Source organism: Gigantopelta aegis, chromosome 10 (genome assembly GCF_016097555.1).
Source record: "Gigantopelta aegis isolate Gae_Host chromosome 10, Gae_host_genome, whole genome shotgun sequence".
NCBI classification, from domain to species: Eukaryota; Metazoa; Mollusca; class Gastropoda; order Neomphalida; family Peltospiridae; genus Gigantopelta; species Gigantopelta aegis.
The window spans coordinates 84,400,028-84,416,651 of record NC_054708.1 but is presented as its reverse complement, the minus strand read 5'-3'; the positions used below and the strand labels follow the sequence as shown (position 1 = coordinate 84,416,651).

The following is a 16,624-nucleotide window of genomic DNA, read 5'->3' as shown; positions in this document are numbered from 1 at the left end:
AATAACTAAAATTAATAATAATCTTATTGATTATGAGGTTTATGGTCAGGATGAAATTGAGAGATATAAACGTAATGTCTAATTAATAACACTGGACCAACCATTTTCGTGTTCAAAATATTCGCCAATAATAGTGTTTCACAGTTTTATAAATCAGAAGCATAACAGAGTATGTTCATGTTAACACTCAAAAGATGAACGGTATCACTCGATTCCACTGGAGAGATGTCTCATCACTCTATACCTGTTAACTGTGATACAAGATGAATCATTCACCGTCACCAACAGCCAATCGACGTGCGTCTCTCCCAGGACAGTCAGGAGCCTTGTCTCGTTTGAATATAAAATCCGCAGCCACCAGCTCATCACAAATGAATCACCAAGGACAAGATTGTCCAGCTCCAGAGATGCCTGTGCAACTGATGTATTAGACGGTTCCAGCTCAAGGTCAAATTCTGTTTACATTGAAATATATATATAATCATTACACATACTTAAAATCTTGGAGTTTACGGATTTTCTGACAAATATAACATTCTTTTCAGGTATGTAATTAATAATATATCGTTTTCGTAAGATATTATTCTTAATGAGGTTGTCTAGATTGTTATGATCTGAAATCAACAACTTTTGTACATACTTGGTGATAAATACAATATGTTTTTTTTTCTTCAAAATACCTAGATGTCCAACATGTGGATTATAAAGCACCTTTTAACTGATCTTAATGAATGTCTGACATTAACATTCATGTCATGAAATAATATAAACCTTCATAATATCTACGAGAAAACCCCCCACAGCTGATGTCAAAGGGTAGAAAGATTTTTGACATTTTCATAAATGATACATATGTGAATGTATACAAGCTTACTCGTGATCTTTATCTTGTGAGATGCTCCATACGTATTTGATAATCACAATAATACAGATAATTGTTCATTACTCTATCCACTCTATAATTGCATGCTTTCATTCTAATTTACCTGCACATTCTGATACACTGACCGCTCCCTGCGAGATGGTGGTCATGCTACCTGCGCACCGCCTACACGTGCTCTGACCTACTTGTGGTTGGTACGTGCTCAGTTCACATGGAGTGTACGGGGAGATTCCAGTCCTAGATACAGAACCAGCCGCGCATGCCTCTAAACAGAGTAAAATGAATTGTATTTTACTTTCTTTCTCGGGTAAAAACCGTAATGTTTAGGAAGGTGTTAGTACTATCAGTTTATTCATGGCACAACACAAGATGAATATTAACAGTTAGTATATTACGAACAAATATAGTGAAACATAAAATAGTAAAGTGCATAACTGAACATTTGTAATTGTATGCATATAACGCTTACCTTGATAAGAGTGGTTTGATTACATAAAGCTTACCTTGATAAGAGTGGCCATCTGTAGGTTATATAACGCTTACCTTGACAAGTGTGACATCTGTAGTTTGATGACATCAAGCTTACCTTGACAAATGTGGCGATCTGTAGTTTGATTATATAACGCTTACCTTGACAAGAGTAGTTATCTGTAGTATGATTATATAAAGCTTACCTTGACAAGAGTGACGATCTGCAGTTTGATTATATAAAGCTTACCTTGACAAGAGCTGATGTCGGCTGCTCCTTTCCCGGCAGTCGTGTGGCCAGACGGACACTGTAAACACGTGGTCTGTCCTTCTGTGTCCTGATACTCGCCTTTTGCACACAAATTGCACGTGCTGTTTGTTACGTCATGGAATGATCCTTTATCACATGGATCTGTAATAAGAAATATATCCACATGACTGAGGTACAAGGAAAGTATATATTACTACATATTTGTTAAAACAAAACAAACAAACAAACAAAACAAAGCTAAAACAAAATAACAAAAACAAACAATATAAACCACAGAACCCCCCTCTAAAAATACCTACCAAAAAACAATCATACCTTTTATAATTACATTCACGTCTTTTCACACACACACACACAGACACGCAGGCACACACACGCGCGCACGCACACACACACACACACACACACACACACACACACACACACACAGCAAACCAGTATCAGAAATATACAGCTTGTCATTAATTCAATAACAGAAGCAAGAAAACGGAAAAATACTGAGCTACACAATGTTTACTTGAACACACGCCATACTGGTACACTCTGAACAGGTCAATGGCTACGAGAACCTTTGCTATTTTCTGCGATAACACTTAAACAACTCACCACATTTGAATGTTTTATAGTTGGGTAAATGGCCGGATGGACACGTGATAGTGAGTTTCCCGTTATCAACCGAGACAAATACGAGCTCTCTCCCATGACCAGTGGTGAATCCTATTCCGCAGTTTCTTTGACCCCATTCATCACTGCTGATACCCACTGTGTTACTTCTGATAGGTCTGTGACATTTTGAAGGTCATAGGAAAATGTCACCTCAACATCAACATCGCTGGAATTTGTGTATTGTTTTTCGGTTTCTCTTTTCCATCGTGTTGTAACTCCGCATGTAACCTGAGGGGTCACAAAACGAAAAAACTTTAAATAATACCACTCTGATCTTTGGTGGGGTTCATTTCCATCATATAAAACACTAGTCTGTTCTAGGTTTGGGCCAATATGAATAATTATTTAATTCAACTGTAAAGCATGTTTTAGTATTAAATCAACACTATGACAACCAATAAGAAATTACGTTTGTTTGACCTGTATGTTATTTTAAATGCCCAATCTATTAACATTATTACTTCTCTTTCATTCTCAGCACTTCTTGTTATATAGTTTTATTTTTAATATCTTTCTTTTACAAATGTAACTAAATTTGGTACATAGATGGAGTAAAAATTTGTGTGATAATTCATCTAAATCATATCACATACCATTAAACACACTATTTACAATTTTTGAAGAAACGAAAGTAGACACGTTTTATCAATTTGCTATTATTTTAAAATGACATGTTTTCAGATAATGACGTTAAACTGTCAGGGACTGAGAGATCCTGAAAAACGGAGAGATGTTTTTAATTATTTAAAATGTAAACAGTTTAACATATATTGCTTACAAGATACTCATTTTACTGATGACATAGAACCATATGTACAAACCCGGTAGGGATACCATGTTTATTTAACTCACTTACTAGTAACGCAAGAGGGGTGGCAATTCTGCTAAATAACAATTTTCAATATGAACTTCATAAAATCAAATCAGATAATACTGGAAATTTTATTGCTTTGGACACTACTATAGAAGGGGAAAGAGTAATGCTTTTAAACATTTATGGACCAAATACTGATAAGCCTAGTTTTTTTGAAACTATATTACAGTGTATTGAAGAGTTTGCAAATAAACAGTATTTAATATGTGGAGATTTTAATTTAGTGTTATATCAAAAGCTAGATACCAAAAATTACTTACATACTAACCATCCAAAGGCGCGAGAAACATTATTACAAAATCATGAAGCCCTTTTAGGGAATTATATCCCATTCTCAGGAGATATACACGGAGGAAATCGAGTCCACTGAAATTAGCCAGGTTAGACACAGAAAAAGGAAGGAAGGAAATGTTTTATTAACGACGCACTCAACACATTTTATTTACGGTTATATGGCGTCGGACATATGATTAAGGACCACAAAGATATCGAGGGAGGAAACCCGCTGTCACCACTTCATGGGCTACTCTTTTCGATTAGTAGCAAGGGATCTTTTATATGCACCATCCCATAGACAGGACGAACAGAAAAAAGTTAAAATAGAAAACAGCTATAGATCAGACCACTCAGGTGTTGTATTATTTTTAAATTTAAATAAAATACGCAAGGGTAGAGGCTTATGGAAATTTAACAATTCACTGTTATCTGATAAAGAATACATAAAAATTGTAAAAGATGTTATAAATAATATTATAAATCAATACGCTATATTAATTTATAACCCACAAACTATAAGTATTATACAAAAAGATGAAATACAGTTTATAATAAATGACAGCTTATTTCTGGAAACGCTATTAATAGAAGTAAGAGGTAAAACAATATCATATTCGGCATTCAAAAAGAAAAAGACCAGTGAAAAAGAAAATACACAATGTGAGAAAATCAAGGAACTGGAAGAATTTGAAAATGAGGCTAATACTGAACTATTACAAAAAAGTAAGCAAGAGTTATTGGAATTGCGAAGACAAAAGATGAAAGGTCATTATATAAGAGAAAGAGCAAAATGGATAGATGAAGGTGAAAAACCAACAAAATACTTCTGTAATATGGAATCCCGAAATTACTATAGCAAACTTATATCAAGAATAGAACTCAATGATGGGAAAATTATAACTGACCAAAAACAAATTCTAATAGAAACAAAAGATTTTGACCAAAAACTATATTCGGCGCCATGTAACAAATCTGATAATGATATAGGAGAGAAAATATCTGGCTATAATTTTTAAAAATTATCAGACAAAGAAGCAGAGGAACTAGCAGGACAAATTACTTCTTCGAAAGTTTTTAACTTTCTTAAAAATATGAAAAACGACCAAAGTCTTGGCTTAGATGGGTTTACAGTAGAGTTCTTCAAATTGTTGGTGGATCTAGGACATTTTATAGTTATAGCAATTAATTACAGCTACAGTGTAGGCGAAATGTCTGTTGTTCAACAATTAGGAATTATAACGTGTATTCCAAAACCAAATAAAGCCTAAGCAGTTTCTAAAAAAATTGGAGACCTATAACACTTTTAAATTGTATTTACAAAATAGCCGCTGGTTGTATAGCTAACAGAATTAAAACAGTCTTGTATAAAATTATAAATAATGATCAAACTGGTTTTCTGTAAAAGGTAGATACATTGGAGAAAACATTCGTTTAGTGTATGACATCATGCAGTATACAGAAACATATTCTATACCTGGTCTTTTAGTATTAATATACTTTGAAAAAGTATTTGACTCAGTCTCGTGATCCTTTATAGAAAAAGCATTACATATATTTAACTTTGACTCCTCAATAAAAAGATGGATAATAACTCTATATAAAAATTCTATGTCCTGCGTAATACAAAATGGTCACATATCAGAAACATTTAAACTTGAAAGAGGATGCAGACAAGGAGAACCTCTCTCTCCATATATTTTTTTAATTTGTGCTGAAATTCTTTCAATTTTAGTTAGAAATGACAATAATATAAACAGTGTTTCTATTGATGGGGAGGAATACAGACTAACACAATACGCAGATGATACTACTTTTATTTTATTTTTATTCCCAGTCTCTGAAAAATACAATATTTTTACTTGATTACTATTCAGATATTTCTGGCTTAAAAATCAATTACACCATTTGGATAGGCAAAAAAAAAATATTCAAAGATGTATATCATCATGTGCGATGGAAGTTAGAATGGGGTAAAGATACATTCAGTCTACTTGGTATTATTTTTACACTTAACTTAGATGACATTATAGAATATAATTATAACTAAACAATTATAGAAATGCAGAATCTAATAAAGCTTTGGTCAATTAGAAAATTGTCTGTTCTTGGAAGAGTTACAGTTCTAAAATCTTTAATCATACCTAAAATCATCCATCTTTTCCTAACTCTTCCAAATCCACCCAAAACACATAATTCAAATTTTTAAACACGTGTTTTTAAAATATATTTGGCAAAATAAACTAGAAACGTTCAAGAGAAATACATTAACACAAGATTATCGATATGGTGGTTTAAAGATTCCTGATATATTAAACCTTATTACATCTTTAAAAACGACGTGGTTACAAAGACTTTATCAGCAAAACGCAGCATGGACTAAACTTTTTGCGTCCATTACAGGTTTAACAACAAAAGATTTTATTATATATGGTGATTACTTTATTGAAATTAAAAAGAAAAGCATAAAAAATATGTTTTGGCGAGATGTTTTATGCAGCTTGGTATTAGTTCAAAAACATCAAAAGTTCCAAATTACTGAAGATATATAGGGACAAAATATTTGGTTTAATAGTAAAATACTGTTAAATAATAAACCATTTTTATACAAGAACTTTATTAAGAAAGGTATTATTTTGATTAGTGATCTGCTTGATGAGCAAGGAAAAGTTTTAAATTTGGAATGTTTCACACAAAAATATAACATAAACACACATTTCTTAAGTTATGCATCGTTGGCGAATGCTGTAAAGCCTTTTCACAAATACAAAACAGTCTCAGTATAACAATATATTGCAATCAAAATACCAATTCTGCCTTTTAAATTAAAAATGTTGTTAAATAAGAATGCATCAAGTAAGGTTATATACAGCACTTTGAATAATAAAATAAAAACTCCTAAAGCACAAACAAAATACGCAGATAAAGGTCTAATATTTGATCATCATACATGGACAAAGTATTATCTTATACCATTTAAATGCGTGAAAGACACTTCATTAATATGATTTCAATACAGATTGCTACGCATTGGTACCAATACTTTTCTACATATAATAAATTATATTGATTCAAATAAATGCGTTTTCTGTAATAATCTCCCAGAAACGCTACAACACCTGGTTTACGATTGTGACAAAGTCCGAGAACTTTGGGAAAATGTTGAAAAATGGATATTTATAAAAACTGGAATTCGCATTTCATTTACTAAAAATATAAACTGGTTAATAATTAATGTTAAATATTATATTTATTCAATGAAGATGGTTAAAAGAAATCTATGTATTGATACTATAAAAGTGATTCTACCAAAAAAAATTCATATCGAAAAATATATCTATTATAAAAACTGTGAATATGATAAATTTAACATCGAATGGTCCAAGGGGCTTAATCTTTTTGATCAAAAAATACTAGAAACAACTTTGTTTTTATCTACAGTATATAAATGTGTACACGGTTTTAACTTTCAAACAATATTCTTGTTGTTTTTTTTATCTCTATTATTAAATCTCATTACTCCATCTCTGTTATGATAGTGTTACAATCACGATATTTCAAACTAACTAATATCTTCTCTCTTTTTTTCCTTTGTTTTTCTCATCGTTGTCCACCTTTGTAATACTACAACCACGTTGTTGTTGTTGTTGTTTTAATTTTTTTTCTTCAACCTTGTTTTCTCTGTACTAGCCCGTCATCAGAACAAATAAACATAACAAATAGCTTACGGGTGTATATTGAGTCCATTTCAATATCCATGATTTATTTTATAAAAAAAATGAATGTACTGTACAATTAAACAAACTTTGTAGATTTTATATACCTACTTAAATGTGTGCATATGTTGAATATATTTGAATATTTTCTATGCATATAAATTCTGTAAGGCATTGAGGCAAGGCACCCCAACCTTGACTTTGCCAAAATGATCTGGGGAAATAAATTTTTAAAAAAAAGAAAAAAGAAAAAGAAATTACTTTTGCACAGAACCAAGTCCAAGCAACATGCCACATGAGAATGTTAGTTTATGCCATTAATATTTAGAATTCTGCAAACAATTAAGGATTATCTGTTATTTCTTTTACGCTAATCGGGGTATGGAACAAGAAATCATCCATAAACTGTGTGAATCGGCGAAGCCGTTCTCACATAACTTTGTGGATAATTGTTTTTGTTAATACCCAGGTGAACGTAAAAGAAATAACAGACAATAGTTGCTAATAATAACACTAAGACTTCATTCTTTATTTAGAATTATTTTTGGTCCATAAACAATAAAGCGCAATAAGATAACTTGCCAATATAAAATAACGTCATCAGATATGACGTTCCCTAAATGACGAAATGTTTACGTTCATCGAGAAATGAACAAACTCCCATTGCTATGTCTGGACCAAAGGGATAGCGTTATTTTGTAATGAATGTTACAGAAATTTTATTATAGTAGTTTATTTTGTATCATCTGGATCTACATACTGATCACCATGACCTATCTTTGTTAGTTTTTATTTTATAGTAACCATGGTATTCAATAGCTAGATGCAAGACAATTTGAATGTATTGTCATGGTTTACGTTGATATTTTCCACAGTGCATTCAGGGTAGAGAGAGCAGTCAAAACTATTCTCAAGTTGTTTTAGGAAAGCGTTCTTGATTTGTCGGAAGGTTTCGTTATTTTGACAATCTCCGTTGAAGTAATATCCCATTTTCATTCTATATGTTACTCTCCGACCTCGCCTTGGCCCTGAAATATACATACATACATACATACATACATACATACACATACACACACACACACACACACACACACATATATATATATATATATATATATATATATATATATATATACATACATACACACACACACACACACACACACACACACACACACACATATTAAAGACACACATTTATATTATTAATACATGAATAAAAGCGATACAAACAACCTGCATGTTGAATTTTACAGTGATATGTTGGTTGTGCACGGTTTCAAGGCTTCCCCGTCGGTAGGTCAATTGGGCTATTTCTCGTTCCAGCCAGTGCACCACGACTGATATATCAAAGGCCGTGGTATGTACTATCCTGTCAGTGGGATGGTGATCCCTTGTTACTAATAGAAAAAAATATAGCAGGTTTCGTCAGAATTACCAAATGTTTGACATCCAATAGCCGATGATTAATAAAATATAAACAAATGTGCTCTAGTGATGTTGATAAACAAAACAAGTTTTAACTTGTTGCAATTGTTACCGGTTTTAAATTACTGCGGGCAAACTCAAAACGTTTTAACACATTCTTAAGTGCACCTGTATGTGAACCCAATAACTGATGTATGTTTTGTGCTGGGGTGTCATTCATTCATTGTGTATGTAAAAACAATATGATTTACAATCTGCTACTACTTACTGACACAGTTTGGTATTTTGTCAGCCAAGCATTTGTTTAAGTTCCAGATACCGGTATTGCCGCAATGAAAGAGCTGATATTCTTTAAACGTCCTGGGAATGTCTATACCATTTCTACACATGAACTGACAGAACTGGCCGCCAAACCACGTGTCACACACCATCGCACCATTGTCTGGAGCCCGAAGTGGCGGACACTTCTTTTGTACTGTAATCAATCATATTTTAATGAATATTCTCAAAGCTACACAACAGTTCTAAACAGTGACACACAATTCAACTACAAGGACAAATATTTTTTTATAATCAGATAAGACATGCCAGCCGACCATACAGTCACATAGGATTTCCAGTCCCCCCCTCCCCCCTCCATGTATGTGTCCTCTAGATTCATGTACTTCCCATGACACTTGTCATACAATATATCTGGAGCATGTGCATGTTTATTATAAAAGCCTATAAGTTATCCATCTGACATGTTATCGTTTACTTTACACCAACCACTGTTATGTGTACTTTGTTTGACTCGCATGATCATTCTGTTTCATATATACTCTTCAAAAAAAGAAACGCAAAAGGGTACAAATGGGTTATAACTCCGATTTTATGTTTCCTACCGGTACATGCTTTGTGAATATAAGGTCATTGCATGTCCCAAACACATTCCCACAGTTACATTCGATAAAACGCAGCTACTGTACAATAAAGTTCCAAAATGTGAATATTCGCAAAAACGCAGCCACGTGCAAACCATGTCACCACTGCACGTGCGTTGTCTGCACGTGCAACATGAACACCGACAGTATAAAAGTGCAGGGTGTTCGCTTGCCTGGCCTCTGTATCTGGCCGACAGTTGACAATCCAGGACATGCCACGTCTCAGTGAACCGCAGAGAAACAATGCCATCGGCCGACTAGACGCAGGCGAATCCAGAACGGCCGTTGCCAGGGCATTCCATGTGTCCCCAAGCACCATCTCCAGACTGTGGGACCGTTACCAGCAACATGGATCAACACGTGACCTCCCTAGATCCGGTCGACCACGGGTCACTACCCCCGGGCAGGACCGCTACATCCGGGTACGCCACCTTCGGGAACGATTGACTACTGCCACCTCCACAGCCGCAGCAATACCAGGTTTGCGCAGGATATCCGACCAGACCGTACGGAACCGCCTACGTGAGGTAGGAATTCGTGCCAGACGTCCAGTTCGAGGTGTCATCTTAACACCACAACACCGTCGACTCCGACTGCAGTGGTGCCAGATTCATCGACAATGGCCTCAACTGCGATGGAGACAGGTGTGGTTCAGTGACGAGTCCCGATTTCTGCTCCGACGTCATGATGGAAGATGTCGCGTGTATAGGCGTCGTGGTGAACGTTATGCGGCAAACTGCGTGCAGGAAGTGGACAGATTCAGCGGGGGTAGTGTCATGGTGTGGGCAGCCATCTCACACACTGGCAGAACTGACCTGGTCCACGTGCAGGGCAACCTGAATGCACAGGGCTACATTTACCAGATCCTCCGGCCACACATCGTTCCAGTTATGGCCAACGCCAACGCAGTGTTCCAACATGACAACGTCAGGCCTCACACAGCACGTCTCACAACGGCTTTCCTACAGAACAACAACATTAATGTCCTTCCTTGGCCATCGACATCACCGGATTTGAACCCAACTGAGCATCTATGGGACGAGTTGGACCGACGCCTCCGACAGCGACAACCACAGCCCCAGACCCTGCCCGAGCTGGCAGCAGCCTTGCAGCCGAGTGGGCCACCATCCCCCGGGACGTCATCCGTACTCTGGTTGCTTCAATGGGCAGGCGGTGCCAGGCAGTTGTCAACACACGCGGAGGCCACACCCGGTATTGACTCCAGATGACCTTGACTTTGGTGGTGTGTCCTATCACTTACTCACAATGGACTAGAGTGAATTGTGAACAATCCTGCAACATTTGGTAATTATCGGACTCACCATTCAATAATTAAATCAATTCTCCAAATGTTACGACAATGTGGTTTTGCGTTTCTTCTTTTGAAGAGTATATATATATATATATATATATATATATATATATATATATATATATATATATATATATATAGATACATACATACATACATACATTACATACATATATATATATATATATATATATATATATATATATATATATATATATGCATATGCTTCAAAGTTGTATTTAGGAACGGGGCAAAATAAAACAACAAAAAGTAATAGCGAATCAAGGTAAAAAGATTATAACATAATTATCATTGTTTGACACATATATATGTAGTCTCTTAAGTTACGGTTGTGAAGTGTGGGGATTCAACAAAACTAATAAAGTGGAAACTACATATGCAAGGGTGTGAAAATGAGTACGATTAATAGGATGATATAATGTGAACTAGACAAATTATCATTGTACATACATAAACAGTGGGTGTCAGATACGTGATTTGCTTTGTAGCCTTGGATATGCTAATATTTCATAACACCAGAACGTTTATAACACCAATTTATTGTTGACTGAAATTAATCTGAATGACAGATCAATTCACCCAATCCATGTTTGCTATTTCTGACACACCCTCAACATACAAAAATATCTAATTGATAATTTATGTTTTTGGTATTACTAACAAAAATCTATTACTTGGAAGTACAAACAAATACAATACATGTAGACTATCTGCACACACTCGTGTATAATACTACTGAAAGATTAGAAAAACTACAATTTGTGCAATGTGCATGCAATTGAAAATGAGTTCCACTTTACATTGGTTTGTCCATTTTATAGTACTCTATGAGGCAGATATATTAAACTATATTATTATTATTATTATACCCGACCATATTCATTTAAACTAATACAAGTACTGTTAATTAATAACGTTAACAAATATCTATTAGCAGATATAAATCAGAGAAAATATAATTTATATGCATCTACGTATCACTCTCAACAATACATAGCAATATATGGTTATGTGATCAATATATGATTATATGGTGGATTATGGATAAAGTATTACGTGTATGTGATCAATTATTAATTATGTGATAAACAATAAATACTGTGTTATGTGTATGTATAATTTAATGATATACATGCATATATTTTTGTTATGAATAATGTATACATGCATGTGTATGGCTATGGACTGTTTTTACTGTGTGTTTACTGTGAACATATTATTATTGTACATGTGTAGTCCCACTTGATATTTATTGGAATAATTGACACAGGTTGTAATTGTCAGTGACTAAGAGAACCTGTTATAACATTTTAGACATTCACAAAACGTTAACTTCTCCAGCCATAGACATTGGACGTCGACTTAATGACTTAACTCCACCAACACAGAGTAGTATATGATAGGTTTTGTTACAGTAAACCGACGAGTCTAACTACAACTGCTTCAAAAGATAAACAGAGATAGAAATCTTACAAACAGGAACTAAGTGCGTCCATAGTTGGTTAAGACATTTCCTGATGTAATCATCTATAATTTGTTCATTCTGTAGTTCGCAAGAAGAACATTTTGTTAGGGATCATCACTAATTAAAAGGACTACAGAACAATGTTATAATCCCACATTTAGGGATCACTTTCAAATATATATATATATATATATATATATATATATATATATATATATATATATATATACATATACATATACATATATATATATATATATATATATATATATATATATATATATACATATATATATATATATATATATTGTTTTTTATGTAATGTTGAAATCTTTTTCAAGTGCTATTGACCAAACAGTTACCTTCGGTTGACTCTGTGATTCATAAGTCAACTGTTTTTACCTGACCTTTTTTTTTTTTTTTTTTTTTTTTTGGGGGGGGGGGGGGGGGGGGGGGGTACTGTTACAATTTTGTTAAAATCCAGGCCTGGTATAGTATTTTTAATGGTTGGTTACATAGAGTTTATTCTTTCAATCATATTTTATGAAAACATTGTTTACGCACATATGCAAGAAGGGTGCCTGCTGCCAAACGTCCAGGCTCCATAAAGATACGGATGACTTCCCATCCTCTCGCACGTCACATTGGCGGTTCCTACGAGAGCAAAATTGTCATCACAGAAGAAGTAGCACGGCGATCCATATCTGTATCCCTCCTCACAGATCACAGTCTGGTAGGCTGTTCGGTACAGTGTGTGACACACCAACTCTGCAAGTGTGACGTCACAACAATGAGATATATTTTCTTATAATGCTTTTATTTCGTTTTATTTATTTATTTATTTATTTATTTATGTAGTTTCTGTTGACAGATACACTGAACTTTACACATCACTGTTTTAATCCAGGGGAAAAGGATCACGTGGTCTACGTACATCTCCCAGGAGTCATTTTCGTTTCAAAATTTATTTTAAAATTAGTTATATAATTACATAACCTGATATTACAATCATAGGACAAGCGGACTGTTCAATTCTGCTTGTCCAAACTTAGACACTGCTTATCTAGATTTTAATAATGTAAACTTGTCCTTATATAAAAAAAAAAAAAAAAAAAAAAAATCAATTTCAATATCACCAAAGAAAAAAAGATATACCAGTCTGCATTTCTATAGTGCAATTCTTTTATAATAATTAATTTAATCAAATCACTGTAGGCCGAGATTTTCCTGTTTAATAATGCGATAGTCATATACTTCATTCAACAAGACATCCAAACTGATTTAATAAAAGTGAAACATCTCAATGAATGGATGTTCGCAGTACCCAGAACTGTATACAGGTGTGTCGTCTCGGGTTGTTTTTTAATGACCTCTGAAAGTATGAGAACGAATAGTTCGTTTTTGTGTCGCTTGCACACGTCTAGTTTTGTATCACCAATTTGTCGTTCGAGCATTAAATTTACATGGTCATGGTGAGTTGCGTCAGTTTTTAATTCTCAGAGGCATGTTGTTTATCTACATAAATGACAGGAACTACCAAATGACTTGACATTATATATTCACTTGATGTTATGTCCTATTATTTACTTTAAGTTAGCACTACCTTGTTAGTAGTAGTAATAGGAAATAAATAACATCAAGTGTCACTGTTCAAATTTTATCCAGTTTTTAAATAAATAGACTGTAACGTTTTCGACAATAACATATGTGAAAGGCTATAAAGACCAATCAATCAGCTGTCATGTTTAAAATCTATGCCAGATACCAGTTACTGACGTATTTATAAACACCTTGAATGATAGCAATACACTTTGATTTTCATCTATTTGTTTTTAAAAAGAAAACATATTTTGCTTTCTTTGAAAAAAGCCCCACTTGTCCACGGACAACGTAACCTAAAATTATATTTAGTGGGGGAGGGGGGTGGGGGGTCCGGATATCACACATGTAGACGTTACAAGAAGTTCCTTGGCAGACAACATATGCATCAAACGTTGTATTTCGTAAATAATATTCGTGATGAGCTTAACTGTGTAACAGCATTATTTGATGATACACTTTAACAGCATTATCAAGTACTTTTTTAAATTATAGAATTAATCTCCATGAAAAGTTACAGAAACTTACAAATTGGTCAAACCAATCGCTAGTCACTTTTAACTGACAAAACTCACATATTATTTTCGAAAACTAATCGCACACCTCTAGCAATTCATTTGTATTTTGGTACAACATCAGTTAATATAAAGCAAACACATACGTATCTAGATTGAAGGTCAAATATACGAGAAAATTGACAAATCATATTGCTGGGTACTAAAATGTATGTATCTGATGGGGAGGTGGGGGGGGGGGGGGCGGAGAAAGACTTAAAGCAGCAAGAATACTGGTCTACTATTCTTTCACAAGTTAACTTTTGAAAAATACGATTCGGCAGCATTTATCTCGAACGCACTGACGTAATGATTATTTTGTTTGCGGTGCTTTTGTAGAAAAAGTACAGACGATTCAGATATGATTGTCATAGGTACAATAAATATTTTGTAAGTTCAGACCAGACAAAGGTCAGAAAAACGTCATTTTTTTCGATGTCGCGAACACGATTTTTTTATTTTGACAACGTGTTACTCCTACGTGTGACGCAGTATGTCAACGTCAACTGCACTAAATTATATCTGCTTTGTTTTGGCTTTTCACATATGTCTTTAACAATAAGTGATTTTATTTTTAAAGGTGTTTTCTGCATGTCGCCAGAAACGCACAAAATCCGTTACTAGTTTTGTGTAGCACGTACAACATGCAGGACTTAATTTATTAATCGTTTTAAAAATATTTATCAACCCTACACTATGCTTATTTAAACGAAATAGTATTAAATGTTACCAAGAATATTAAAAAACTCAATATAATCAGAACAAATTTCAAACCCAGGATTTGATTTAAAAAAACAAAACAAAACACATTACGCTATTTTGACCTGTTTATAGAATAGAAAGACAAATGACGTTTGTTATAAACAGAACTGCCAGGCGGTCTTCTCCCGGCCAAACAAAATAGACCGCGGTCCGTAAAACATTCGCTGAGTTATATGACAATAAAGTTGTGTGCACAGAATCAGTTGCACCGAGACCGGCCTCGGTGGCGTCGTGGTTAGGCCATCGGTCTACAGGCTGGTAGGTACTGGGTTCGGATCCCAGTCGAGACATGGGATTTTATTCCAAATACCGACCCCAAACCCTGAGTGAGTGCTCCGCAAGGCTCAATGGGTAGATGTAAACCACTTGCACCGACCAGTGATCCATAAATGGTTCAACAAGGCCATGGTTTGTGCTATCCTGCCTGTGAGAAGCGCAAATAAAAGATCCTTTGCTGCTAATCGGAAAGAGTAGCCCATGTAGTTGCGACAGCGGGTTTCCTCTCAAAATCTGTGTGGTCCTTAACCATATGTCTGACGCCATATAACCGTAAATAAAATGTGTTGAGTGCGTCGTTAAATAAAAAAATTCTGTCAGTTGCACCGAAATTCGTTACGCAAAAAAACCCCAAAAAACCAACAACAAAACCCCAAAAATTTTACTATTTGTAAACCTCACTTAAATAATTAGAAAAAGGCCGTCCAAAGGCACATAGCAATGGTACCAATCTATGCCAGTATTCACAGACATTCCAAAAGCGGATGAGTGCAATTTCTTTCTTTTGGCACCAAAAATTCAATTTATTCCTAAGTGTCAATAACCACATTTAAATCGACTGGAACAAGTCAAATTGAATAACAATGAACATTTAAAAAATTACCTTTCGTTAGTAGTTATAACTATTTAAATATTTTTAGTGTACTTTCTACATATGTGTTCGTTTTATATATTTTTGTCTTATAACAAGCACACATCAATGAGGCTGCAGGAGAAACAATTGATCACTAGATTAGTTTCAGTACATGTATAAACGTGCCTAAACAGACACCCCAACTAACCCACAACCTAATTTCGCCAAGATAATGTTAATGTTTATGAAATAAAATGTAATCTTTATTGCTATAAATGTTAGAACCAAATATGCATACCTTATTAAATACACGTAAAAGTAGCTTTTGATACTATTTTTAGTTTGCTGCGATTTATAACTCTAAAGAGAGAAGGTCTCACAGATACACGTACGTAATTGTTTTTAAGGTACGGTAATAAACAAAATACGTCACACAACCACGTCTTTGAAAATGTGCGTGCAGATGTTTGGAAATTATTTTATGTGATGCAAATAGACAATGGATATATTGTGAATAGTGTCGCTTTGTATTGTGCTAATATAAATCGGTGTCATT

The 16,624-nt window shown here is 34.3% G+C and overlaps 1 protein-coding gene across 1 annotated transcript in view; it reads right to left on the bottom strand.

Annotated features, from left to right (window-relative positions):
- LOC121383874 (sushi, von Willebrand factor type A, EGF and pentraxin domain-containing protein 1-like) overlaps window positions 1-16,624 on the bottom strand; it is a 57,316-nt gene that overhangs the window by 32,004 nt on the left and 8,688 nt on the right. Inside the window, exons 5-9 of the mRNA XM_041513971.1 lie at window positions 12,868-13,071; window positions 8,851-9,057; window positions 1,602-1,763; window positions 987-1,148; window positions 209-455 (exon numbers count right to left, since the gene is read on the bottom strand). Coding sequence (XP_041369905.1) covers window positions 209-455; window positions 987-1,148; window positions 1,602-1,763; window positions 8,851-9,057; window positions 12,868-13,071 — 982 coding nt within the window. The remainder of the gene's footprint in view (window positions 1-208; window positions 456-986; window positions 1,149-1,601; window positions 1,764-8,850; window positions 9,058-12,867; window positions 13,072-16,624) is intronic.